General features: G+C 41.2%; 1 protein-coding gene across 1 annotated transcript in view; it reads left to right on the forward strand.

The window, feature by feature from the left end:
- TTC17 (tetratricopeptide repeat domain 17) overlaps positions 1 to 24,379 on the forward strand; it is a 65,526-nt gene extending 41,147 nt beyond the window's left edge. Inside the window, exons 17-25 of the mRNA XM_075712785.1 lie at positions 7,392 to 7,562; positions 8,225 to 8,475; positions 9,474 to 9,639; positions 12,110 to 12,230; positions 12,568 to 12,727; positions 13,199 to 13,282; positions 14,947 to 15,066; positions 20,995 to 21,138; positions 23,481 to 24,379. Coding sequence (XP_075568900.1) covers positions 7,392 to 7,562; positions 8,225 to 8,475; positions 9,474 to 9,639; positions 12,110 to 12,230; positions 12,568 to 12,727; positions 13,199 to 13,282; positions 14,947 to 15,066; positions 20,995 to 21,138; positions 23,481 to 23,612 — 1,349 coding nt within the window. The 3' untranslated portion in view covers positions 23,613 to 24,379. The remainder of the gene's footprint in view (positions 1 to 7,391; positions 7,563 to 8,224; positions 8,476 to 9,473; positions 9,640 to 12,109; positions 12,231 to 12,567; positions 12,728 to 13,198; positions 13,283 to 14,946; positions 15,067 to 20,994; positions 21,139 to 23,480) is intronic.
- Positions 24,380 to 26,677: the final 2,298 nt, after the last annotated feature.

Below are 26,677 nucleotides of genomic sequence, written 5' to 3' on the forward strand. Positions count from 1 at the left end.
TGGAAGAGGTTTTGGGGGGGGAGGGTTGACATTTTCTACTCTGTTATAAAGTAGCCTGCTGAATTCTTCAAGATGTTTTGCATGCATGTCCCTTATTAAACTGCATTGTGTTCTAATTTAAATAGGTTTGTCTTCCTCTTTAAATTTTTTTCCATATTTTATTTATCACTTCTTTATATTTCATGAGGAGAATTTGTGTGTCTGTTCATCAGGGACTGGTCTGTTACGCAATGGTGAGGTAGTTCTCTCACTTAATATGAACAAGAAATCTGGTTATGTATTGTTGGCATTTGTATGTTTTGAAAGGTTTAATCAGAACTGCTGTAATAAGACAAATAGATAATCTTTAAATCTATAGCTAAGCCAATTTAGAGGCATCTTTTGGCTACAAATCAGATTTAAAAACTATTTCCCTACGAGTGAGAACAGTTGGTTTACTATATAATCCTCTTAATTGAAAACCTATTGTTGGAATAAATAATAAAAAAGAAAGAACTTTTGTATGCTTCATTTTCTGTGCTTGAGTCTAAATTTTGACCACATAAATCATCATCCTGTTGTTTGCTGTGCATCAAACTAGAGCTTGCTATGTAGCACACTCTTCTGACTACTCGATTTTGAGCATGCCTCTCATCATCTTTGAAGAAGGGCCACTGACCACTCATGTAAGGGAGGAATTTAGAGAAGAGGTAGGAATTTATGAAAATCAACTTTTAAAATACTTCATATAGCTTCTCATTATTTGTTCTCTATACTTAGCTTTTATTTTTTCAGTTAGCAGTATGTCCTGTCCTTTGAAAATGTTTATTTTTGTCCTGTAACTTCCAGTTTTGCAAAGGAGGGTTTACATTAAAGGAAAAAGCTAAAAATGAACAGTGTTTCTGTGTGGGGAGAAAATACACCAAAAGCTTAGTCTAAATTTTGGGCACTACACTCATCATTCTCTGCCAGTACCTGTACAGATACTTAACTTGAAATACTTGACCAGAGAGGGAATTTATCACAATCTGTCCTTTGTTATTCCAGAATAGTAGCTATGATGATATGTGGGTAGTATATACTTTTTTTTTTTGTGTGTGTGTGATTTATCTAGTATGTTACAACTGTAAAAGGTCCTGGAGGTACACTTGTGTTTCTGTTATGGATCCTAGTGATGCCTTGTTGAAACTAGCAGTGATACTGTGGGGTTCAGAGAGAGCAAGCCTGACCACTGAGTGGGCTGTTCAGTTGTTTGGCTTTTTGAGTCTGCAGCAAGGCTTCTGCAGCTATAGGTTGCCCATCTGCTTTGTATCTCTCCTGGGTCCTGTCTGTAGTGCATAGTGAATATGTAGTCGGACTCTCTTCAATTAAATGTAGACCTATCAAACATTCACGGGTCAGTATCGCATAGCCAGGTAATTGTAATTTAGAACTTCTGCTTTTCTTCTCCCTTTACTTCCCTGCTTTATTTGTCACTTTGATAATTTTTCACTAAAAATAAACTGAGATCTCTTTGGTTATACTTTTTTTTTCCCCCCTCCACGATTGTGTGTGTGCAAAGCACCAAATTTTCTTTGGTGTAGCTTCTGGAGCACAGTGCTGTCTTGCAGTTTAGCAGTTATGGCTTGTGACCTTTCTGGTTTTGATGACAATCATGTTCAGTCATAAGTGGTTTACAGTTTCTGCTTTCAAAGCTCAATCATGGGATTCATTTTGAAGTGTAAATATGTATTTTTTCAGGAAAACAGAAAAGGCATGAATTTTGGAGCAAAATCTTAATAGAACCATATTAATTTAAAATTAAGGTGAGCAGAGCAGCAATAGCTGCTAAAGGTAGGTCTCTTCCCTAGTTACTGCTCATCCTATTGCTTTTAAAACTCATCTCAAAATAACTGGCATGGATTTTTTTTCCCTTAACAAATGCTTTGCAATCAAATATCTGTTCATATGTGATTGGAATAACATGGTTGCTGTTAATGGCTCACAAGATCTTTAGGAAATTATCATGTTCACCTTGAAACATCAAGGTAATGTGGGTATGCAATGTGTTAATCACCAGTGTTGACATTGCCATGAAAGTCAAAGCTCATGTTTTCTATTTGTCTGAAGGATGGTCTCTCAAACAGCACTTCCTCATAACACTACCCTGGCTTGTTAATGTCATGTTGCGGTGAAGTCACCATGGTGCAGAAAGTAAGACAGTTCTTCAGGTGCTAGCTTGGCCCAAATTTTGATGACTGAGATCCCAATAGTTTTAGATGCACAGAATGGTTCTGGTAGGTGGGTTAATTCATTCCAGATTATTCTGTAAACCCTGGTAAATTATATTGCCTGTGACATGAAGCACTGAACAAGACTTGTTCTATAGAAGTGATGGATGACAATATGCTGGTTTTCAGTTTAATTTCTATAATGGATATATCTTAGCCTAATTCTAAATATGCAGTGTCACCCAAGCAATGAGCACCCCTACAGTTTTCGCATGACCTAAGAGCAGAGTTAATTGTTACACATTTTCATGTGTGAAGTGGTAATATGCCACCCCCCCTTTGACTGGTGTCTCTGCATCTGTGTAAGCAGTGACTAGCAAAGTAAAAAGACAACTACTTATTGATGCACTGCTCCTGAAATGTCTGCAGATGAGACTGTTCATCTGTGTGCAGGGATTAAAACCTGTTTCCATTAAGCTCAGTGATACGTCATTCCTGCTATAAAAAAAGAGAACTACCTTTGCTGAATTTCACTGTGGGGAATAGTAGTTTTGAGCATGCATCAAAAAACAAGTATGGAGTTAATAACTCCTGTTAGCAGCTTGGTTTCAGTTTGTTCTGTACTCTGACAACATAGGTCTTAGGCTGACTTATATCTGTATCAAGAAGAGTTCTCTCTTTGCATTGTTTAACCATAAAGGGGCACTTCATTTAAGTGACACTTAACTCCAGATAACTTGTGTTTTGCATAACCTAATGTGAGTCACTGACAACAGCAATAGTTACTGAACTCTTGTAATCAATCAAGAAATAATCCAGCTCTGCTTATTCCAAATGGTAGGAAAAAAATCAGTACCTAAATTTTAAATTACTTGACTTTTAGGTTTGAAGCATTATTCTGCCATCATAATTTCTAAACATGTACCAAAAAAATTAAGGAAATTAGTTTGTCTAGACCATCATAAGAAGTTAGGAGCCAGTAATTTTCTTAAACCTAGCATGTTGGAACATAGATGGTGGAGTTAGGAATGCCATATTTCGCAAGCTCTGCACTGAGAAAGAATAAAAAGTCAATGAAAACTCCATGCTGACCAAAGACACTTGGAGATAATTTTATTTCCAGTGCTGTTGATGACACCAAATCACCTGTCTTAAGCTGGTATATAGGAATTGAACAGTGAAAATGTTTTGTGAGGCCCTGTTCTGTCTGCCAGGTGTACCATAAGACACAAACAGCTACAGTGGCAGTTAACTGAGATTCCTAAAACAATCAATGCCCTCTTTAATGGTGAAGTTTGATTACTTTCAAGACCTTCCTTGAGGTGCAGCACTCCCATGTCATACACTGGGGCGGGTATTTGTGATCTTTCCTCTTTCCCATACTTTTCACATTTCTTTCCTTGCTTTAGGTAAGTGGCTTTCATTCTGAGGGTCTGTAGTCACCTAAGTTGACAGAAGCTTGTTCCTAAACAAACAAACAAAAAAAAACCCATGTAGTAATATAGAAGTTTATATGTAATAAGGGAAGTTCGTGATTGTTGCCAAGTGTGACTTTTCTGAGAAAAGTGGCAATATGAAGTATGGTTCAGAACAAATATTTGTTACCCCTTTATAGATGGAACAAGTCTTCAACGTCAATTGCTGTATCACTTCTCATTCCTACTATTTCTCCTTCCTTGCTACAGATGTCAACAGTCTGGGTGTTTCTTTCCTTACACTAAGTGGCTTTCAACTTAAGAGTCTGGAATCTTCCAATTCCTAAACAAGAACTTAAGTCTGACTTTTTGTTTGGGGTTTTTTAGCTCTACAAACTGCAGTAGTACCACAGCTTCAGTGGACATTTGAGAGGGGTCCTGAAAACCAAGAAGGTGGTTAATATTAGATGGGGTGGATGATCTAGCAGATTTTTTCTATATTTAAAATGTGTGTTGTGCTTATGCTGTACAAGTGCATTCACATTGGCCCCAAAAAATTATAAACTAGAACAGTATGAGAAATAGAGACCTTTAATATATACTACTGTGTTCTGCTTTTCATCTCCAAGGTCTCGATGCTTCAGTTCAGAGTTTGTATTTGCTTTTTCTATCCAATGGATTTGCTTTATAATTTAGGAACTATTATATTTTTTTTTTCCCCTCACAATTTCTACATTAACCTGGCACAATCAGACTATTTATTTGTGTTATTTCCATCACTTAAATAAAGGCCTAGACACTTACTTTGTGTCATCTCTCCTAGCATCTTTGTTTCACTGCCTGGAACATAGTAGGAACCAGGTCTCATAATACACAAGGTAGGACAGACTGATCCACTTTCCACTGAGCTTTCTTAGCTCTGCAGAACCAATAGGAAAAGTGGCAACAGCTGCTCTCGGAAAATAAATGAGCAAGAAAAAGTGATCCTTCTCTCATAAGTAAGTTTTCAGGATGGAGTAAGCTGAATTGATCAACTACTATGAAGTAGTTTTAGACTTCCACGTTTTGTAGCTGCAATATCACTGTGTCAGGACTTTACACCTAAAATTCACATGTGCATATTTAGACAACCAGAATATACGTGAAATGTTAATAAATAATACATAGCTGAGCATTTGTAGGGTGGCAGTCACTTTTGTCCTTCACGTGGCTAAGGTGCTGGAAGTATTGCAATGATACAACTAATGTTCTACAGCCAGTGAACGTGCCTGGAATTTGGGGCTACGTCGTTCCCTTGCTGGTCTCACACTCTTCCCCGGTGGTCTTCCCCATTGGTCTTCAGGCATCCAGCTGATACAGGCTGTAAAGTTCTGACTTGCAGTGTTTCAGTACCACCAGCTTCATGGTATGCTCATCAGAGATCTGAACTTCCTTCCGTTTTTCAACCAACATTTTTTTTTCTCCTGTGACATCAGACAACTGAAAGCAGCAATTTGAAAAAATTAGGCCACTCGGGTTTCTATATATAGCAGCTCTCAGATCCCAAGAAAGCCAGTACTTTCATCTAGTCTGTTTTTAGCTGTCAGTGTTTGTAAATTAATATTAACAGAGTTGGTCTTAAGTAGAATTTTAAGTGCCATCATGGGGTTTTTTTTCCTCCTTCTGCTTGCTATTTCCAGCCTTTTTTCTCTTTTTGGTGTTTTTATTTCAATTAAAAATAGTTGTCTGGTTTTCAGCCCCTTTGCTTTTTTCTTTATATTAATGATGAGTTGACCTTCAGCAAAGGGAATTGTGGTCATAACATTACTGAGAAGTGCCTGACTTGCATCAAAATCAGGCTGGTTTGATGTCAGGCGGGGGGACTAATTCCAGCTTTAGGGTTCTATGCATACCATTTCTCATAAATTAAACATTAGGATCTCCATATATTGAAGTGGTGGTTTGTTTTTTTTTTTTTTTTAATGAAACAAATTAATCTTTTATTGACAGCATGGGGGAAATGGGGAGGGGATTAAAGGAGTCAGTGACTGATAGAGTAGGAAAGGCAGAGTGTAACTGTATGGCAGATAGAAGAGTTTATGAAGTTAACTGCTTCCAGTTTATATATTTGCTCATAACATTGCTTGACTTCTTTTATATACAGCAGAAAAGGTAGGGCAAAAATAGTTTTAACAGGGGGTTTATGAATATAGTTTTATTTGTTTGATTTTGGTGACACCACACACCCCTACTCCCTCACCCTGAAAATACTGCTCTGTTTCTCCTCCAAAGATGCCACCTGAGTGTTCGTAGGTGCAAAAGTAGAGAACATACAGCAAAAAGCTATAGTTTCACTTTGCTGAGAAGTGGTGAAACAGGTTACCCTTACATGAGAGTTACGATCATCCTCTCGTCCTGCTGGCCTGGTAAAAGAGTGAGACCTAAAAATATTCTTTTGTAACATGGGATCACTGCGTGGAGAAGAAAGGAGTCAGTGATCTACTTTATTCACATTCTTCATATTTTATGCTGCCAGTTGAAAAAAATAATGCTTTCCATATGCATGGAGCAATACAATTCGCATTCATGAGGGTAGAATGGGGAACGTACTTGAGAATCTTGCATTTAATTTAAGCTTTCTTTGATTTGCTGTGTGCTTCTTAATTCATTTGTATATCTATGCTATTTTCACTCACAAGTGATTGAAATGAAGGAGGGATTTGAGAGCAGCAGCTTTGTACAGGGAATATGTTTTTCTCCATGGTGACAGGCTTCCCGTGTGACAATAGGCAGGTGCCCTGGTCCATGTCTCAGTCCCAGAGTTGTGCAGTGGGCTTCGGGGCAGCTCCCAGCCTCTCACACACGTGAAGAATCCTGTCTCTACCTGTGTGGCTCAGGGGGTCGGCTGGGGGAGCAGCTCTCTAAACACTTCTTGCCCTGGAAGACTGGCAAGTAATTATTATTAGAAAAATCTGACTCTTTACTTTTAGTATTTGAGATCAAAAATATTGTGACGAAGTTGCAGATGGCTACCCTTTAAACTCTCTGAAAGCTTAACAGTGTCTCACAAAGGATGCTCAAAGGCTAGTGTTGCAAGTTTGCTTTTTTTTTTTTTAATCTGCTCATTACTGGCTCTGCATTTGGATTTTTCTGATGTTATTCCTAGATCTAGGTGTTTGGTGGAATCTTAGCCTGTAGCCTGACCACAGAATTATAAATGTTAAATTTTCAGCTGAATAAACTTCTGGGTTTTGGCACAGATTAATACCCGTAGCTTTTGTCTGTCTGTTTAATGAGCTAGTCTTACCTACATACTGTCTGTCACTGGCACAGAAGGTTAGAGCCTGGCAATCCCATATCAGTCTGCCTTGGCCCTTTTTCTCTTGCACGTAACTATGGTGAGCATTATGGTGTCCAAGTGAAGTTCGTATGGCAGGCAAGTCCCACGTATGGTGCAGTGTCACTAAAAATACGTCTTAGGAATGCTCATTGGAGTGGCTACCAGCACACAGTAATTTTCTACGTACTGTGCAACCTTCCCTCAAAAGATACCTGATTTTTCTTTCATTAGTAGTTCACAGTGTATACCTAATAACATTGTTTCCTGTAACTGTTTTAGGTGATGTGCCTTGTCAAGAGGCAGATCAGCTTTTTTAATCACTGATGAAGTCTTTGATACCTTGTAGAATTATTCTGTTAAATTATATGTAGAAAACTAGAAGACTGTAGCTTCCACAGTAACAGCTTCTGTGCTTGTATCCAGGAGCAGTGGTCTTACATGGTGTATCAGTAAACTTCTCTCTTTCAGGCCACTGTCATGAGAAAAATCCAGATGGCAGTCATGACAAGGAGAAATACTTTGATGACCACCATGAGTCACTTACAGCAGTGGCAGAAGGACACTCTGAGGGAGGTACAGAAGATCCAGAAGTCCTTACTCAGAGTTCAGCAAGGGATCCCTCCTTCTTGAGACTGGAAAGTAAGTCGGCCTTACGAAATCAGTGCTGGCAAATGTATTGGTTTCTAGATTTTCAGAAGAGCTCTCTTCCTCCAAGAAGCCGTGTTTCCCCCCCGCTCTGTCTGTAAAGTGACAAGTAACCCTTAAAACTGGTTTCATTCTGTTAACTGTTCTTCTCCGAGTCTAACATCAAAATTCATTACATCAAAAAATGAGATCAAGGTTTAGGTGTTTTCCAAGCTAAAGGATGTAGTTTCTTGCAAGACTCTACAAACACATGTTGGTTGTACCTCAGTGAATTCTGTATCAGCTGTGCCAGACAGAAGGAAGAAAAAGTGTCTATGGTTAAGGTACAGAGCACTTTATTCAGTGTTTAATGCACATATGTAGAGAAAAGATGCTACCTGTTTATTCCCTCAAACGGGCAGAATTCTGGTTTGGAAAGGAAAGCGATGAAAGTGGGCTAGAGGTGTTGATTTTTGAAGCAACAGTTGATGCGTCTTTGCAGTGGGGAAGTCTGCATTCTCCAGTCCCCCTCTCCACTTGCAGCATGCAGTGAGTAGTCAACGATACTTGGTTTGTGCAAGTGGAAAAGTCAGATCACAGAAAAAAGATCCTTTTTATATGATTTGTGGGAGCAGCAGGAAGAGAATTTTTGAAGTTTTTATGGTATTCCCTCTTAGACGCAGTCACTGCAGAAAGCAACGGTTCAGAAGGAGTGGAGGGGTTAGAAGATGATCAGATGTCTGAAGAGATGCTAGCTTTGGTGGATGAGTTTGAAAACTCTTGGCCTCAGGAAGCTTTTGAAGGGGCACTGGAGGTAAAAGGTCGTCGGATGGACTTGCAGGGAATCCGAGTCCTAAAGAAAGGATCTCAGGATGGACTGGCTAGTTCCTGTTTTGGGGACTGTGGTGACGATGATGAAGCTGAATGGGTAAGTTTGGACGAGTTTACTTAAGTCTTCTACCAACTTACTGTTGTGGAGGGAAAGAGAAGGATAGTTCAGGGGGTTTAACACTGGAGTATGTATAGGAACTTCCCTTATAGGCCTGAAAGAGCTGGTTCATGGCTTGTGTGAAATGAACAAGTAGTTTCAATCCATCTTCTAAAGGAAGGGCCTCTGCATCGCTAAAACTGACATCATTTAGTCTGGAGAAGAGGAGGCTGAGGGAAGACTGTTGCTCTCTACAACTACCTGAAAGGAGGTTGTAGCAAGGTGTGTGTCAGTCTCTTCTCCCAAGTAACAAGCAATAGGACAAGAGGAAATGGCCTCATGTTGTGCCAGGGGAGGTTTAGATTGGGTATTAGGAAAAAATTCTTCACTGAAAGGGTTGTCAAGCATTGAACAGGCTGTCCAGGGAAGTGGTTGAGTCCCCGTCCCTGGAGGTAGATGTGGCACTTAGGGACATGGTTTAGTGGTGGACTTGGCAGTGTTAGGTTTACAGTGGGACTCAATGATCTTAAAGGTCTTTTCCAGTCTAAATGATTTTATGATCATAAGTCTTGATTATCAGCAGCAAGAGCTTAGGTGTTGAATGATGCTGGGTGCCTTCAAACTTCTTGCTCACAGTTACAAAGGAGAAAAGTATCTAACCAAAAGTTCCAGTTAGCATGAAAACAATGAAATATCTGTTGTCATCGTGTTACAAACAAAATATATAATGAAAAATGCCTTTCAGTTCTCTAGCAGTTAAATTGGGTTTCTCTTATGTTGGAGACTGAAGTTGGTACTTCGCTTCCATGGTGTGATGCAGTGAAAGTGAGCAGGCTTAGGGAATGGGTTAAGATGGGAAGGGAGGGAGAGAGAGAGAAAGATCTCATCTGTGACATCTCTGAAATTGAATCTTTGGGCTAAAACAAGTAGTGTACTGGGGCTAATAACATTCATGGTGTTTCTTACTGTTAACCTTGCCAATACTGTTCTTTTGGTAGATCACTTTTCAGGTCAAACGTTTAAAGAAACCAAAAGCTGAAAGCTTGGATCTCCAGGAGCCAGTTGGGAGAAATGGGGAAGAAGGGACTAATGGAGAAAATGAAAACTTTTACCAAACTGCCCTGGAGATCAGTGGACCAAAGATACCTTCTCCTGGACCAATAGGTAACCTCCTGTTTCTAGAGAAAGCAAGTCATTTGCAGCTTTTGTATTACTCTGGTTTATTTCCTTTGCAGTTTTTATATTACACTGGTTTATTACCATAAATATGCGTCACAAAGACTATGTAATGAAATATGCCTTCTAGATGAGTACATGGAAAAATTAGAAATCATTTCCATCTTCTTCATGAAGTGCAGCGTAACTTTGCTGAATGAAAACTTTCTAGTTAATTCACAGAACTTCTGGGAATGAGGTGGTAAGAGTGGAGAACGAAGGAGGTGGGTATTCTGAGTAGAAGTAGTAAAAGAGAGAGGGGGTTTTAATGACCTTTTTCTTAAAATAACTTCTCTGCCCATTCAGTTTTAATCAGATGAGACACACCCCTTCAGGGACAAATGCAGGATGAAAGCTTCAATTTGATTCCTGACTAAACATAAGACACACAACTCGAAAACAAAAGGCAGAAAACTTGGTCTAATAAAAATTAAAAAAAAAGTTAAGTGGTCTGCTGTAATTGGTTTGGTATTATAAGAGAAAACTTACAGACCGTCTTCCAGAAGACTGGAGTTACAAGAGTAGAGTTTTGCACCAACACAGATGAGGCAGTTTGGAGAGAGAGGTGGGGTTTTTGCTAGTTGAGAAACAGGGATTGGAGAGTGGTCTATTATTATGGTGCAAGCTAGTTCCACTGGTGTGTTCAGGTGGACAGAAATCATCAGCACAAGATTGCTTGGGATGAAGTTTAGAGCTGCTGGAGCCTAACAATGCCAAAGAAGAGAACCAAAGTGATTTGCCCCCATACTTTTTGTCTTACCTTGATTTCAGTGAAGGTAAAATCTTTATGTCATAGGGCCGATGTGTAAGCAAAGATAGGTTCTCCAATACATTTTAGTCCTTGACAATTTGATGACCTAGAAAGTGATTTCATGTTTTCAAGGCTTTTACATTAAATCTTTAACAACCTCCTTTTTTAACAACTGAGAAATGTAAGTTACTGAATTAAATATTTAAATAGGGGGGAGGAATTACATGAAAACAGACTGTCATTTAAGAGCACACACCTGTCCTTTCCTTGATGTATCTTCTCTCCCCCAAGCTACTTTTGTGGCTTTATTACACAGCATCCCTCGGTTGTAAAGTAGTTGTCTTCCTAATGCTCCTGTGAGGCAGGGTCCACTGACATCCTCTTTACAAGAACTAAATCATCAAAAGTGTAAGTAACGTATTGGAGGTCACCTGGGGAGTTTCTGATAGAACAGGGAAATGACAGTAGCTGTCCTGTGTTTGACTACCTCTCAGACTACTGAACTGTCTCTCTGTAGTCTTTCCATACCTCTCACTAGCTTTTGCTGTTCATGCAAATAAGAACTCACAATCAGATAGTTCACAGTGGTAGTGATGAGAACTGATCGTTCCCCTCTGAAGTTCCCCAGTGTTTCTCGAAGTTGATTTTCCTTTAATCAGAATACTTTACAAAAGACACAGTGTTACTGACTTCATCATTATTTTGCAAAATTATGGTGAAGCATTTTACTCTACCTTGAATGGGAAATAGGATTTGCATCCAAATGGGCAAAATTTCAGGTAACTAGAAATAAATACTTAAAAATACTGCCTACGTAGCTGGTGCAGTAGACTGGCACATTGTTAAACTTTGCTGCCCACTGTGCAAGTTTATGGCTACAATGAATTTTTCTTAGGTTCCAAACAGTTCCGATGTTTCTGATATGAGAGGAAAATGTTTCCTAACAGTTAACACAAGCTGGATTCCTAGGACTTGGTACAGTATCCACCAAATGTATGGGAAAGATTTCAGTAGGTTTTGGTTCAAATGTGAAGATCAGGTTCTTGTTTCTCCCAGTGATCTATTTGTTAACATAAAGCAAGTTATTTAACCTCTCCCTGCCTCGGTTAACTTCTCTGCAAAATGGGAGGGCTGAAGTGTAATTGCTTAATAGTTTCAGAAATGTTGCTATCTTGAGTGTAAGAATGCAGTAAAAGCCACTGTCTGTCTTACTGCCATTTCTTTTCAATGAATATTATTTTTCCCCTGGGATCGTCAGAAGATGGAGCAATCAACTTTTATTAGTTTTTACTGTAGCTGTAGAACATAAATGATGACTCACTTATGAACTTTCTTTAAGGACATTTAAGTAGAGACACTACCTGTAAACAAGAGTGGCGATTGTTCTTAATGTGTAGCTATTGAAAAAATGTAATGAAGCAGGTTTTAAAACTCCATCTCCTAACATGTCTTGCATAGGATCCAGTTCTGTCTGGGGATCCCACAAGTTCCATTCAGTCCATTTAGGTTCAGGAATGTTCTTAAAGAAATACGGCTGCAGGACTGTGACTTCTATAACATACGGAATATATCCACTGGTATAAAATATTTTGTATATCATTGTACTGAAGTAGAATGCTTCCAGACAGTTTCTTCTTATTTTTTTTTCTTTTCCCCTCCTTTCTCAAGGAAAAAGGCGTGACTATCGTAGCCTTGGCTGGCCAAGTCCTGATGAATGCCTGAAACTCCGTAGGGTAGAGCTTACAACTGTAGCCAGCACATGGCTTGCTGTTTCTGCTAAAAACATTGAGTAAGTATCTTGTATATGAACCTTAAATAAGTTATTCACACAAAGCAAGACAGTTACATGGCCTTCAGTGTGCATAAACTAAAGATTTTAGTGTTCTTTAAAGTAAGAAAGAACTGCCAGGATTTCAAAGAAGTTTGAAAATATTATGTGGTATTTCATCAATAGACTTGCAAAGAAAAGTGCAACTGCAGATGGAAGATCCAGTTTCTCTTGCTTCTGGAGCTACTCAAATGAGATTCTGCCAGGTTCTGGGCAGTTTACACTTACTAGAGAACTTTGTAATGACTTTTCTGTTTTCTTCTCCTGACTGATTCAACTTGTTTTATGACCTTTGTAGCATTACAGAACACATTGATTTTGCCACACAGCTGCAAGAACCAGCCATGGAGCCCCTTTGTAACCCAAATCTACCAGCCAGTATGCATACTTTGGACCACCTGCAAGGTGTCTCTAGTCGGGCCAGCTTGCATTACACTGGAGAAAGTCAACTGAAAGAGGTATGCCAGAGTTGAAGGCTGTCACACAAAAATGGCCGTACCATGGCAGATTCAAGGTGCATTTGGCTTTGTGCCCTGTCTCCAGAAGTGACCCTCAGTGAGTGAATGCCTGGATAAAACTGTAAGAGCAATGCAAGCTGAAAGTGGTATTTTACCAGCATGTTTTCCCAGCCATCTATGATCTCGCCTGAGGGAAATCCTAAAACACCGCTTAGTGTCTTTGTATTTACAGCTCTTGATGGATGAATTGGTGAAAGAAAAGTCCAACTGAGCATATACCGTTCTTAGTATTCAGTGCCATGGAGTTATAACACTGTGTGATGATACAGATAGTATTAATGCATAATAGACATGTTTAGGTCGGAACAGGTTACAGTATTTGTAAAAGACTGGGGAAAAAAGTAACCAACAAGTGAGGGACATCTCTTACCAGGTTCCAACATCTAAGCACTTGTTCTTCCTCTTCCACAGGTGCTACAGAATCTGGGCAAAGACCAGTACTCACCACAGTCATTAGAACAAGTTGGTACTCGAATAGCCAAAGCTTTGGAAAAGGTATGTGTAAATGAGAAAAATCAGAAGCCTGGGCTTGCTTCTCAAGACTGACGTAGTGGTCAATCCAGTCTCAAACCATTTGTCTGAAATCCCAGTCAAGGAACATGTTAGTACTTGGGGTAGGGATTTGTGTCTCTTCAGCATCTATAATGCCCTCACAGGTATTTTGTTGAGCTGTATCCTGTGCTTACACTGCCAAGTGTCTTGCATATCTCTCTACTAAAGCCTAACCTTGCCAAATTTCCCAGTGTTGCCAGACCTGTATTGAGCAGTGTTGCTGGTTGTTGATACATATTAAACTATTTCAACAGTTCTCAGCCCTCCTCTTTCTTTTTGTGCTGTGTTGACTTGGAGCTTATGGGAAGTTAAGCCATGGCTCAACTCTCCAGTCGCGCTCCTGGCATGCAGTAGTCAGACAGCTGATAGGCAGGGCTTCCGCTCTTCTCTGCCCGCTTCCTTTTACCTTGTGCAGTGTTGGGCTGAAGTGTCAGGTGCATTCAGGCAGAGGTATGGCACCATGTGCAAGGCTGTGGTTCCTGTTCTCCCCAGAGAAAGCCAAGCTTCCTCACTAGATTAAGGCTGCTAAGGACCTCAGCTGAGGTCCTTACGAGGAGATGATTAGGGACATAATTTTCCCAGGATCTATGAGGTAGATAAGGATGCAGGAATTGTTGTTATATGTTTACAGCTAGTGGGGAGCATATCCCAAACTACTACCAAAAAGAGGGCTCAGCCAAAACAGTTTGGTGCCCCTAGCCTGTTCTACCAAAAGCCATCTGAGGAACTTACTGTGCTTTGAAACTAAAGCCAATGTAGCTTTGTCATTCGCAGAAAGTAAAGATGTTACTCTTATGCTCATGCTTTTCACTTTAGATTATAATAACTTTTTCTCTTACATGCTACAGTTCTCCCTGCAGACAGCAAGCTTTATCCAAATAAGCTGAAAATGTAGTGCTGAGACCAGAAATAGAATAGCAAGGCTAGCTGTGTTGGAAACAAAATGCAGTTCTTCTGTCTACCAGTCTCATTCAGTATTCACAAGAGCTAATCAAACAAATCAAGATGGCTACTTATCTAATTGCATATGTGAGCATAAACATTCATTTACTGTATCTGAGTCCACAGAATTCAAGCACATAGTATTCTTTTCTAACACATGACATGGGAGTCAGCCAGCTAGAGGCACCAAACTTAATCAGCTAGGCTTGTCAGGCTTCTACTCTAAGCTGCATCCCAGAGCATCCTTTCTCTTTCCAGTGACTACAGAGAGCCTACGAGTCCAATCAGCTAACTTAGCTAAATTTTTTGCTTTATGTTGGGGAATGTGTATACACATCTAGATGCTCAGCATCAGACAGCTGGTTAGAAGCTGTTGTGGCTGCTGAAACTGTTGTTGCTGTTTAAAGCTATTTAGCTGCTATTCCTTTCTTAAGAAAATGATGTTGCATTTGGAATTTGTGTTTCATTTGGCAATCTCATTTACCTGGCTATTGCATATATGTTGTTAGGTAAGAAACTTGTTGCTGCTTTGAAATTGTTTAATGCTACTTTTAAGTGTAACACCCTCTAACACAATATATAAAATAAGTTGGAAGAGTGAAAGACAGGAAGACTGTCCCCTACAAGTGTTTACATGACTGATTTTTGTGTTCTTCTTTTGCCAGAATCAGACTTCATGGGTCCTCTCTAGCATGGCAGCTCTTTACTGGAGAGTGAAAGGCCAAGGAAAGAAGGCAATTGATTGCTTACGGCAAGCATTGCACTATGCACCCCATCACATGAAGGTGTGTACACGTGCCCACTACTCAGATGAAATAATGTTTTGCTTGTCACAATAGAGTTTTCACAGACAATTGTTAAGGCCAACAATGTGTATATCAAGTGTCTATAATGTATTGGATATTAGCTAGTTGTGGTGAAACCTCAAGACTTTCACCACCTGTTTAGTGTGGACTATCTCTTTTTAAAAAACAATAATAAAGAAAAGATAACTGTGAAAGAGGTTCAGAGGAATTTCCTGCAATTCAGTGGGTTTGACAACTCTCTTGAACTTCCCCCTGTTAGGTAGGACTTAGAATCTTCATCAGCCATTGTCTGGACAAGTCTTCTAACCTAAGATGTGGGGAGTATATTTTCTGGTTGTGCTTTTAAACAGGGGAGGAGGTGGTATCTAAATGAAGAACTTAAATGTTTAAATCTTAAGTGTTTGGGCTGTGAATCTCAGCTGGACACTAGTGCCTGACTTTGTGCAGCAGTTCTGTGCTTTACTCCAAAAAAGGCAGTACTTTGGAGTGTTTCAATTGACTAAAGTGCTTTGTACCCTTCACCTTGCCACATGGTATGGTGAGCATTATAATGTCTATTCTTGTACACCAAGATCCCCCTTGCAAACTGATAAATGCAATATAGGCTCCTCACTCAACATTGCAGATTTCACTTGGGACCTGAGCAACAAATTGTGCAGCACTGCAAAATGTATAGTCCTTTCTGAATCTTGGTCTTAAATCATAGAATCATAGAATCATCTAGGTTGGAAAAGACCTTTAAGATCATCCAGTCCAACCATTAACCTACACTACCAAGCCCACTCTAGACTAATCAAGGGTAGACCAGACTAAACCATATCCCGAAGTGCCACATCTACCCGTTTTTTAAACGCCTCCAGGGATGGGGACTCCACCACCTCTCTGGGCAGCCTGTTCCAATGCCTGACCACCCTTTCCGTAAAGAAATTTTTCCTAATTTCCAGTCTAAACCTCCCCTGGCGCAGCTTAAGCCCATTTCCTCTTGTCCTATCGCTAGCTACTTGGGAGAAGAGACCAACACCCACCTCACTACAACCTCCTTTCAGGTAGTTGTAGAGAGCGATAAGGTCTCCCCTCAGCCTCCTCTTTTCCAGGCTAAACAACCCCAGTTCCCTCAGCCGCTCCTCATAAGGCCTGTGCTCCAGACCCTTCACCAGCTTCGTTGCCCGCCTCTGGACACGCTCCAGCACCTCAATGTCTTTCTTGTAGTGAGGGGCCCAAAACTGGACACAGTATTCCAGGTGCGGCCTCACCAGCGCCGAGTACAGGGGCACAATCACCTCCCTGCTCCTGCTGGCCACAGCATTCCTGATACAAGCCAGGATGCTGTTGGCCTTCTTGGCCACCTGGGCACACTGCTGGCTCATGTTCAGCCGGCTATCTACTAACACCCCCAGGTCCTTTTCGGCCAGGCAGCTTTCCAGCCACTCCTCCCCAAGCCTGTAGCGTTGCATGGGGTTGTTGTGACCGAAGTGCAGGACCCAGCACTTGGCCTTGTTGAACCTCATACAGTTGGCCACGGCCCATCGATCCAGTCTGTCCAGGTCCCTCTGCAGGGCCATCCTACCCTCGAGCAGATCGACACTCCCACCCAATTTGGTGTTGTCTGCAAACTTACTGAGGGTGCACTCGATCCCCTCATCCAGATCATTGATAAAGATATTGAACAAGACTGGCCCTAAAACAGAGCCCTGGGGAACACCGCTCGTGACCGGCCGCCAACTGGACTTAACACCATTTATCACTACTCTCTGGGCTCGGCCACCCAACCAGTTCTTTACCCAGCGAAGAGTATGCCTGTCTAAGCCGTGAGCTGCCAGCTTCTCGAGGAGGATATTATGCGAGACGGTGTCAAAAGCTTTGCTAAAGTCGAGGTAGATGACATCCACAGCCCTTCCATCATCTACCAGGCGGGTCACCAGGTCATAGAAGGAGATCAGGTTGGTCAAGCAGGACCTGCCTTTTGTGAACCCATGCTGGCTGGGCCTGATCCCCTGGTTGACCTGTACTTGCCTGTGGAGTTCGCTCAAGATGAACCTCTCCATAATCTTCCCCGGCACCGAGGTCAGGCTGACAGGCCTGTAGTTCCCCGGGTCCTCCTTCCGGCCCTTCTTGTAGATGGGCGTCACATTGGCAAGCCTCCAGTCATCAGGGACCTCCCCTGTTAACCAGGACTGTTGATAGATGATGGAAAGTGGCTTGGCAAGCTCCTCTGCCAGCTCCCTCAGTACTCTCAGGTGGATCCCATCCGGCCCCATAGACTTGTGAGCGTCCAGGTGGCATAGCAGGTCATTAACTGCTTCCTCCTGGACTATGAGGGCTCCATTCTGGTCCCTATCCCTATCCTCTTGCTCAAGGGCCTGAGTACCCTGGGGATGACCGGTCTGGCTGTTGAACACAGAGGCAAAGAAGGCGTTAAGTACTTCAGCCTTTTCCTTGTCCTCGGTGACAATGTTCCCCCCCACATCCAGCAAAGAATGGAGATCCTCCTTGGCTCTCCTTTTATTGCTGATGTACTTATAAAAGCATTTTTTATTGTCTTTTACCGCACTGGCCAGATTGAGTTCTAGCTGGGCTTTTGCCTTTCTAATTTCCTCCCTGCAGGACCTAACAAGATCCCTGTACTCCTCCTGAGCTGCCCGCCCCTTCTGCCAAAGGCGGTAGACTCTCCTTTTTTCCCTGAGTCCCCGCAAAAGCTCCCTATTCAGCCAGGCCGGTCGATTTCCCCTCCGGTTGGTCTTACGACACACGGGGACAGCCCGCTCCTGCGCCCTTAAGACTTCCTTCTTGAAGAGGGCCCAGCCTTCCTGGACCCCTTTGCCCTTCAGGACCGCCTCCCAAGGGACTTTCCCAACCAGGGTCCTGAAGAGGGCAAAGTCTGCCCTCCGGAAGTCCATGGTAATAGTTTTGGTGCCCCTCCGCTTAGCATCACCCAAAATTGAGAACTTTATCATGTCGTGGTCGCTAAGCCCGAGACGGCCTCCGACCTCGACATTTCCCACAAGCCCTTCTCTGTTGGTAAACAGCAGGTCAAGCGGGGCACCTCCCCTGGTAGGCTCGCTTACCAGCTGCATTAGAAAGTTATCCCCCACATGCTCTAGGAACTTCCAAGACTGCTGCCTCTCTGCTGTGTGGTATTTCCAGCAGATGTCTGGCAAGTTGAAGTCCCCCATGAGAACAAGGGCTAGCGACTGCGACACTTCTGCCAGCCGCTTATAGAATGCCTCATCTACCTCTACCTCCTGGTTGGGTGGTCTATAGCAGACTCCCAACAGGACATCCGCCTTTCCAGCCTTCCCCCTCATCCTTACCCATAAGCAATCCTTCTCTGAAAATCAAGAGACAAAGCAGTTTATACTCTCAGGGCATTATTAGGAGGATTTAGCCATTAACCGTAGAAGTGCCTCAACTCAGAAATGCACATCCCATAGGATGGGATGTCCCCTATAATTCTGTCTCTTTTGCACTTTTCCTTTTAAAATAAGGTTGGAACCAAGATCTAATGCATCAAAGCTTTTGCTTATTTTCCTGTCTTTCTATGTAACTGGGAGTGGTTCCTCAGAAAGGGTGCCCTTAACTGTGACTTGTAAGGGTCAGAGTATGGATTGGAAACTACAGTTTGGCAAGATTATTCTGTAGTAGTGCTGTTTTCTAGAAATGTGATATAATGTTGCTTGGGACTGGCTGACTCTAAATCTGTGCCTTGTTTTTATCCTCCATACTGAAGCTGCCTGCAGAGAAAACTGTGGGTCTTGTTTGTAAAGTGTGGTGGGTTGACCCCAGCTGGAAGCCAAGTGCCCACTAAAGCAGCTCTATCACTCCCCTTCTCAAGTGGACAGGGGAGAGAAAATATAACAAAAAGCACGTGGGTCGAGATAAGGACAGGGAGAGGTCACTCAGCAATTATTGTCATGGGCAAAATGGACTCGACTTGGGGAAAATCAGTTTAATTTATTACCAGTCAAATCAGAGTAGGAAAGTGAGAAATAAAAACTAAATCTTAAAACCCCTTCCCCCACCCCTCCCTTCTTCCCAGCCTCAACTTCACTCCTGATTTTCTTTACCTCCTCCCCCTGAGCAGTGCAGAGGGACAGGGAGTGGGGGTTGCTGTCAGTTCATCACACACTGTCTCTGCTGCTCCTTCCTCCTCAGGGGAGGACTCCTCACGCTCTTCCCCTGCTCCAGCGTGGGGTCCCTCCCACGGGAGACAGTCCTCCACGAACTTCTCCAACGTGGGTCCTTCCCACAGGCTGCAGTTCTTCATGAACTGCTCCAGCATGGGTCCCTTCCATGGGGTGTCATCCTTCAGGAGCAGACTGCTCCAGTGTGGGTCCCCCACGGGGTCACAAGTCCTGCCAGCAAACTTGCCCCAGCGTGGGCTCCTCTCCCTCCACAGGTCCTGCCAGGAGCCTGCTCCAGTGTGGGCTTCCCACGGGGTCACAGCCTCCTTTGGGCACACCCACCTGTTCCAGTGTGGGGTCCTCCATGGGCTGCAGGTGGATATCTGCTTCACTGTTAACCCCCATGGGCTGGAGGGGGACAGCCTGCCTCACCATGGTCTTCACCACGGCTGCAGGGGAATCTCTGCTCCGGCACCTGGAGCATCTCCTCCCCCTCCTTCACTGACCTTGGTGTCTGCAGAGTCGTTCCTCTCACATATTCTCACTCCTCACTCCAGCTGCAGTTTTTGTGACTCTTGGTTTTTTTCCGCTTCTTAAATATGTTATCGCAGGGGCACTACCACTGTTGCTGATGGGCTCAGCCTTGGCCAGCAGCAGGTCCATCTTGGAGCCAGCTGGCATTGGCTCTATTGGACCTAAGGGAAGCTTCTAGCAGCTTCTCACAGAAGCCACCCCTGTAGCCCCCCTGCTACCAAAACCTTGCCATGCAAACCCAATACATAAAGATACAGCTGCAACTTGAACTCAGTGTGAGTTAGCGCTGAATGAATAGCTATTTAATATTTTGGTTTATCCTCCTTTTTGGTTTTATGCACTCAGGCTACTTTCTCTTGCCTTTTCTCATGTAAATAAAAGGTAATTAATTTTCTTGTAGGCTTCTTTTGTGATTCTGACTTCCATGATACCTGCTTTGCAAACACGAATGACTTATCCACCAAAGGTACTTCTTGCCTTGTAGAGGTCAAGGAGGCAGGGATCAAATACATCCAAAATTTTTTATTGTCCTGTTGAGGGCACCTAAGACTTTCCACTAAGCAGTATTTTATCCTTTGAAGGTGTGAAGCCCAGCTCCCAGAGAGTCTGTTATGGCTGTCAGGGCTCAACAGTTTTGCCAGTCAGACAAGGTCAGAGTCTGGAAATCCAGGAAATAAAAAACATACCATCAGTGACTAGCTGAGAAAATTTTATTTATAGCTGTTATCCAGCATCATATAGGAATTCTGTGGCAGAGGCAGGATAAAAAACAGTGCATCAGTTGCACTAATGGTTAGACCCTTTTTTCACTTCCCTGCTGTCCCCTTTTATTCATATTCCTTCCCCTTTTATGCAAGAGCCAAAGGAGGGTCATCAAACCAACAGCTTTTCTCATCTCTGAGGATGCATCTCATCTTTGGGGAGAAAACTAGTGTAAGAGCATCTAAAAGAGAAAGGTACATACTAGGACACTTAAGTGAGTTTTTTTTAGTAGTTTGTCTATGCAACAGTAGCGTCTGTTACTATTGTGAGCAGATGTGTGTATGTGAGGTTTTTTTGTTTATAACTCGGGTCCAAATGCCCTTTATAGTAAAATAGGTCTGACTCCTCACTTTCAAAGTCACCGGATAGTGGAGTGGGCAGTAACCAAGTGAGAGTGGCCAGGTGGTGGAGTCTTCTGTTTGTCTTGCTGATCCTGAGACAGTTTCAATGGAAAGAACCTTACTGTTTATCGCTTGCTCTTCTCTTCCAGGATGTACCACTAATAAGCCTAGCAAACATCTTCCACAATGCAAAACTCTGGAATGATGCCATCATTGTGGCTACCATGGCAGTGGAAATAGCGCCACACTTTGTGGTTAATCATTTCACACTGGCAAATGTCTACGTAGCAATGGTGAGTGTGCTGTCACCCAGTTATGTTTTGTGTCTGGTACTCTGTGTGTGTGTGTGTATACACACACACATATATATACATATTAAAAAAAACCCCTTATCCTCACAAATAATTTTGGAGGAGCAGCATTCAAGAAATTGGGGTAGGATCAACAAGAAAGAATATTTTTTGAATGCCAAAACTCTTATTACTCATTTTACTCTTATTATTCGTTTAGTACTTGAAGGCCAACATTTTTATAAGCTGGCTTCAGAATGCTGTCTGCAAAGCTTTGTTAAGACAGTAGCAAACAATTGATAATTTTGTTTGGCTGCCTATCTAAACACAGGATATATTTGTAATACTGGAAAATTAATGATAAATCAGGTCTCTATCCCTAAGAGCTGAGCTTAGCATAATAAGTAAAACCCAGTTCACAGCTGCGATGAACAAACACAAGGGAAGTTTTAATTTCAATATCTGGATTATCAACACCCAAAATAATTCACAGGTTGAACTCAAATTTCTTCATATGGTCTGTATATTCTAATCTGCAGTTTAGCTTTCAGTGCTTACAAAATGTTCATTCCTTTTATCTTACTAATGCTGCATTGGTTCTTGCATGTTTCATCCTTAACAGGGCCAGTATATTTGAAGGGTAAAAGAGGCACTATTAAACTGAGGCATAGTTGATATATAGGTGTGTGTCAAAAGTATTTTCAATTACACATGTTATTATGTATCCCTGCCAGTTTTCAGCACTTGCCGCGGTTTTGTCCTTAATGTTTTGCTCCTGTGGTTGAGGGGATCACAGAGATAACAGGGCAAGTTGAGCAGGTAATCATGTATTATGGCTATCAGGGTTGAGAAGAGTTGAAATGCACAATACTGTCAAACACATAATGGAAACAAACTGAAGAAAGGCATGACTTTGTTCTATTAAGGTATTACTTCTGACAGTTGTTTGAAAGTAATGAAGTAGAAGATTGATGCTTGAGTTGCCAATGTCTTTTTAAAGTTAGCACAGTACCTAAGGATAACTTCATTCTCCCTGGATCTGGGATATCTCTCAATGAAGACCCATATTCATTATATGAAATGACTGTAGCAACAGGACAAAATTTATCTTCTGGATCAGATTATACTAACATAAAGACAAGTCAGTTTATTTACATCATATTTAACCTGCTGTATTTGAGAGCTGACTCTGACCAACAGGTTGTAGAAGATGTCATGCTAATTAATAGTATAGCATCACAGAGGCCAAGGTTCCTTTATTTGCCTTACAAAGGGGAAACAGTTGGCCATGTAAAGGACTGAGAACTTTGGATGGATGCTGTAGAAACTATTGATGTGGGAATCTGAAGGAACATGAAAATAATACCAGATCACAGCAAATGTAAATTATTACATCTAAAAATGGAAAACTGATTCTTTTTTTCATTGCTGTTTGTCAGACTAATACAGGATTTTCTAGGTAATTCCTGTTGAAACTGTATTAAAATACACTTTTTTTAAAAATCAAGACTTGACAACTCACATTGATCTAGTTAGTGTTTATAATGTGGCTAGAAATTAATATTATCTCTGCTGGACAAATAAAGTTACTGAGAAAAGGAACTTAAAGAGAACAAAAACAGTGTTGAAAGTGACTGAAAAACCCAGCATGTTTTGTGTCTTCTCCCATCTCGTTTTTCTTCTAATACACTATTGGATGTTGGCGTGCTTTTCTAGTTAATAAAAAAAAGCAGAGTGGCATAGGTAATTATATTTCAGCTGTATAAAAATAAATGTTATTTCAGCATGAATGTTTCTTACTACCATTCTGGAGTCCAGCTTATCAATTGAAATTGTCTAGCTACTGTATGCTCTTAAAGTTTTGTTTGGTTGTTGGTTTTGTTTATTGGTTTGTTTTTTTTTTTTTTTATTTTGAGTAATCCTTTAAAAATAATTTCAAGTTGTTTCTAAAAATGTTGGCTTTTCAGCAAAGTTGATGTTTTTGCACTGTCTGAGATTTTAAAGCTTTGATCTATATAAATTCCGACTGAAATCTGTTTTTAAAAGTTACTTTTACAACAAGAATGCTAAGATGTACTATTAAAAGGAAAAGGCGAGAACATTGGTCAGTAGTGCTCAGCAGTGATTTGACTCCCTTCCATGGAGTATGCAGAACTGGGTCATTACCCCAAGAAAATACCAGAGTTATTTGGGGGAGGAGGAAAAAAATCCTAAACCACAAGGACTGGTTCAGTTACTTTTGTGCATATCATACTACTCAAATACTTAGGACAAGAAAGGCATAGAAAATGTGTTTACTGTTTTTTAGAATCTGACTTTTTGCAATCTTCTTTCTTTCTTTACAGGAAGAGTTTGAAAAGGCGATGAAATGGTATGAGTCAACACTAAAACTTCAGCCGGAGTTTGCCCCAGCAAAGAATCGAATCCGCACCATTCAGTGTCATTTACTTATGAAAAAAGAGCGACGGTCTCCTTAGAGATCAGCATCTTTCTCTTTTTTTTAAAAAATGTCATTATTCTCTATTCTGCTTTTAAGTGTGCTAAGATAAATTGATGAATCAAAATTTTTAACAAGACTTTTAAAAAGAGATGGGATTTGGATCAAGGGTTCTTTTTTTTTTTTTCTCAAATATAGGAGCATCTTTGGAAAATATATTTCACAGACCATAATTTTAAAACATCCGTGTAAATATTAAAGCAAGAAACTTCCATAAGTCCATGACCACCTGTACCAGGACCCAGGCACTGTTAGTTTTCCCTTAATGCTCAGATTGGCATCAGCATTCAAAAGAACTTGCTTCATGTCTTATGATCTAAGTCAATGGAAATGCACATACCCATACCAAATAGTAAGAAGAGATAATCAGCAATTCATCCACATGAAACTCATGCTTTGTCCAGTCTTGTTCACTCCATACCACATTACCTGCATTTTTGGAAGGAGAGGGACAGGATTTTAAATATTTATAAAAAACATTAAGAACATCAAGCATTTTCGGAATTGTTTACTTCTGTTGGGGGATCAGGAGGAAAGGAGGAGGAGGGAACAGCAGGACACTAAAGTTAACGTGGTTTTTAATCTTACTTGCAGAAAAAAAAAAATTGCTAAAAATCTCAATAAAATGTTTTATATTTGTCTGTATATTCATAGCCCTCTGCCTCCCTGAATGGTTGATTTACTAATTCTTTGTTCACTGTATTTTTAGCCATTTCAGAACAAGGTGCAAGTTTATGCTCACTCTGAGCCATACTTTCAGCTGCCGAGGAGGAGGGAGGCGGTGTCAAGGTGTCATCAGCAAATAAGTCAGGTGGAAGATTTCCAAATCAGTTCTCTCTTTGGTTGGTGGAGGACACGATTCTCCAGACATCATTGTTGAATCAACAAGGGCACATATTTGAAATAAAAGAAATTGTTTATGAACAAAACACAGCTTCTCCTCTAATCTTTGTGTGATGCGCCGCTTGCAAGAGTCTAGGCTTGGGGAGCTACAGCCTTTCCTCAGGGGCAGACAGAGCTGGGAGGCAGGAAAGCCTGTAACACTGATTAGACAATGATTTTCTGCGTATCCGTGGAGAATTCCCTGCAGTTTGAAGATGAGCAACTCTAATGCAAATTTTACCTGGTTTACTGCAAGTAATTTTTGTTCATCTAGAAAGTCTGACAGGTATGAGCAAGGGCTACTGTTGGGTAGATTTTTATTAAAAATGGGTGAATGTGTTAAATTTTTGTCAACAGAGCCAACAGTATGTCAAAGCCTTCCCTTCCCAAGGCTACTTGAAGGCTGGATGTTGTTGACTGGAGGTGGGCATAGCTGTGTCTATATAAACTCCAAGAGGAGTCACTTCTGTAAGGTGTAATACACCACCACTAGGATCATAGACTGGCATCATGAATTACAGAGATTTCTCACATAGAGGTGTGGGAGGGGAAACCAGTAAGGCAGGTACAAGTAAATGGAAAGAAGTTCCATTTGAGCTAGAAAAAAGTTGGAGCAAAGGCTTTTCCTTGAACAAAAGCAATGCGCAGAGAGGCTGCTTTTGTTCAGTTTCATTAACTGATCTGCTTTACTTTTATAGTGGTTAATAAATACTTGGGAGCCACTTAAATATATTTGGTAAATCTTCCATTTCATGTGCTAGTTGTAAAATGTAATATGCAAAAACTTCCCTTGGTACAGAGGATCCACCTTACTACTTGCTTTCCTAATGTGTCATATGGTCAAATCAAGTGATTGCCACATGCTGAACTCTTTTCTACTGCATCTGTCTCACTGATGATGAGAGATGCCGGGATTTAAGTGGAGCGTAAGGCTGGTCTGTAAGAACTTAAAGTAGCAATATGTGGAGCACAGATGGTCATCCTTGGCTTTGACAAAAGATGGAATTAAAATAGACCTTTTCTTGGATCACCAAGGATTACGTTCATGGACAGCACTGATGGACACTTAAAACTAGCCATTAATACTCATGTCAGTTTACATCTTGCTTACTGCAGTATTTATTTTTTATTAAGAAATGCGGCAAGCTGCACTGTACACTGATACCATACAAAAGGCAGGAACACTAGTTTTGTGTGCATGACCGTACTGTAAATCGGTATTACTACCAAGGAGATAGCAGGCTTTTGGTCTTCTTGCTCTGTTTCCATTTCCAGAGAACTTGCACCTTCTAAATGGTTCTTGAAAACTGCAGTAGTCTGACTTCATGTAAATTTTTTTCTGAATGTTGGTTGAGTATTTTAAGGGAATGTGTACTGCCTTACTCTCATAAAATTTGTATGTACAGCTGTTCATTTGCTACTCGACTACTGTATGCTGTATCTGCCATACAACTAATTTTAAAATAGCCTATGGTTCCCTCTGAACTGTTTTTTCAGAAATTTTAGGTAATTCCTCTAAGTGTACTGCATAAGCAGTACATGAAACTGAAGCAGGGAAGCAGAGAGATCTACTCGAGAGCATAAATTGACCTAACGCCAGCAACAGTGTGTGTCTTAAAGATTTCACCCATTGATGAATTTACTGGGGAACGCTGGCTCCCACCCTGCAGAAGGCGAATGGAAGACTCCTTTCTCATCTCCGTGTCTTCAACCCTCCTGTGTAAATGCAAAGAATGGTGGTTTTGAGTGGTTTGGCTGTGTTCAAATGTTAGTCAGAGAAAAACTTACTATGCTGATCTTAGGAACAGAAGACAAGTTGGGCAGCATGTTGAAAGGGAAGCCAGTGAATTTTACAGAGCAAAGGTGCGAGACTCTGCAGGATGAGCTAGCTATTTAAGGATGATATTCATCTCCTTCCATTTAAGCTATTTTAAAATAAGCTAAGGTAGTTGTCTAGGCTCTATCTTCAGTAAATGGAAAAGATTATTATCTTGAGAGGATGATCCACCCTCCCTGTTGTAGAGCGTGACAAATTGCCTGTTCGAACTGCCTGTTCCTTTCCATTGACTGTTGAGGTACCTTTGACCAACTGAACTTCAATATGATTTCTAATAATGAGACTTAGTAACTCATTTCATATTGACTGGCTCTGCTAAATGTATC

This window comes from Pelecanus crispus, chromosome 6 (assembly GCF_030463565.1).
Source record: "Pelecanus crispus isolate bPelCri1 chromosome 6, bPelCri1.pri, whole genome shotgun sequence".
In the NCBI taxonomy this organism is placed as follows: Eukaryota; Metazoa; Chordata; class Aves; order Pelecaniformes; family Pelecanidae; genus Pelecanus; species Pelecanus crispus.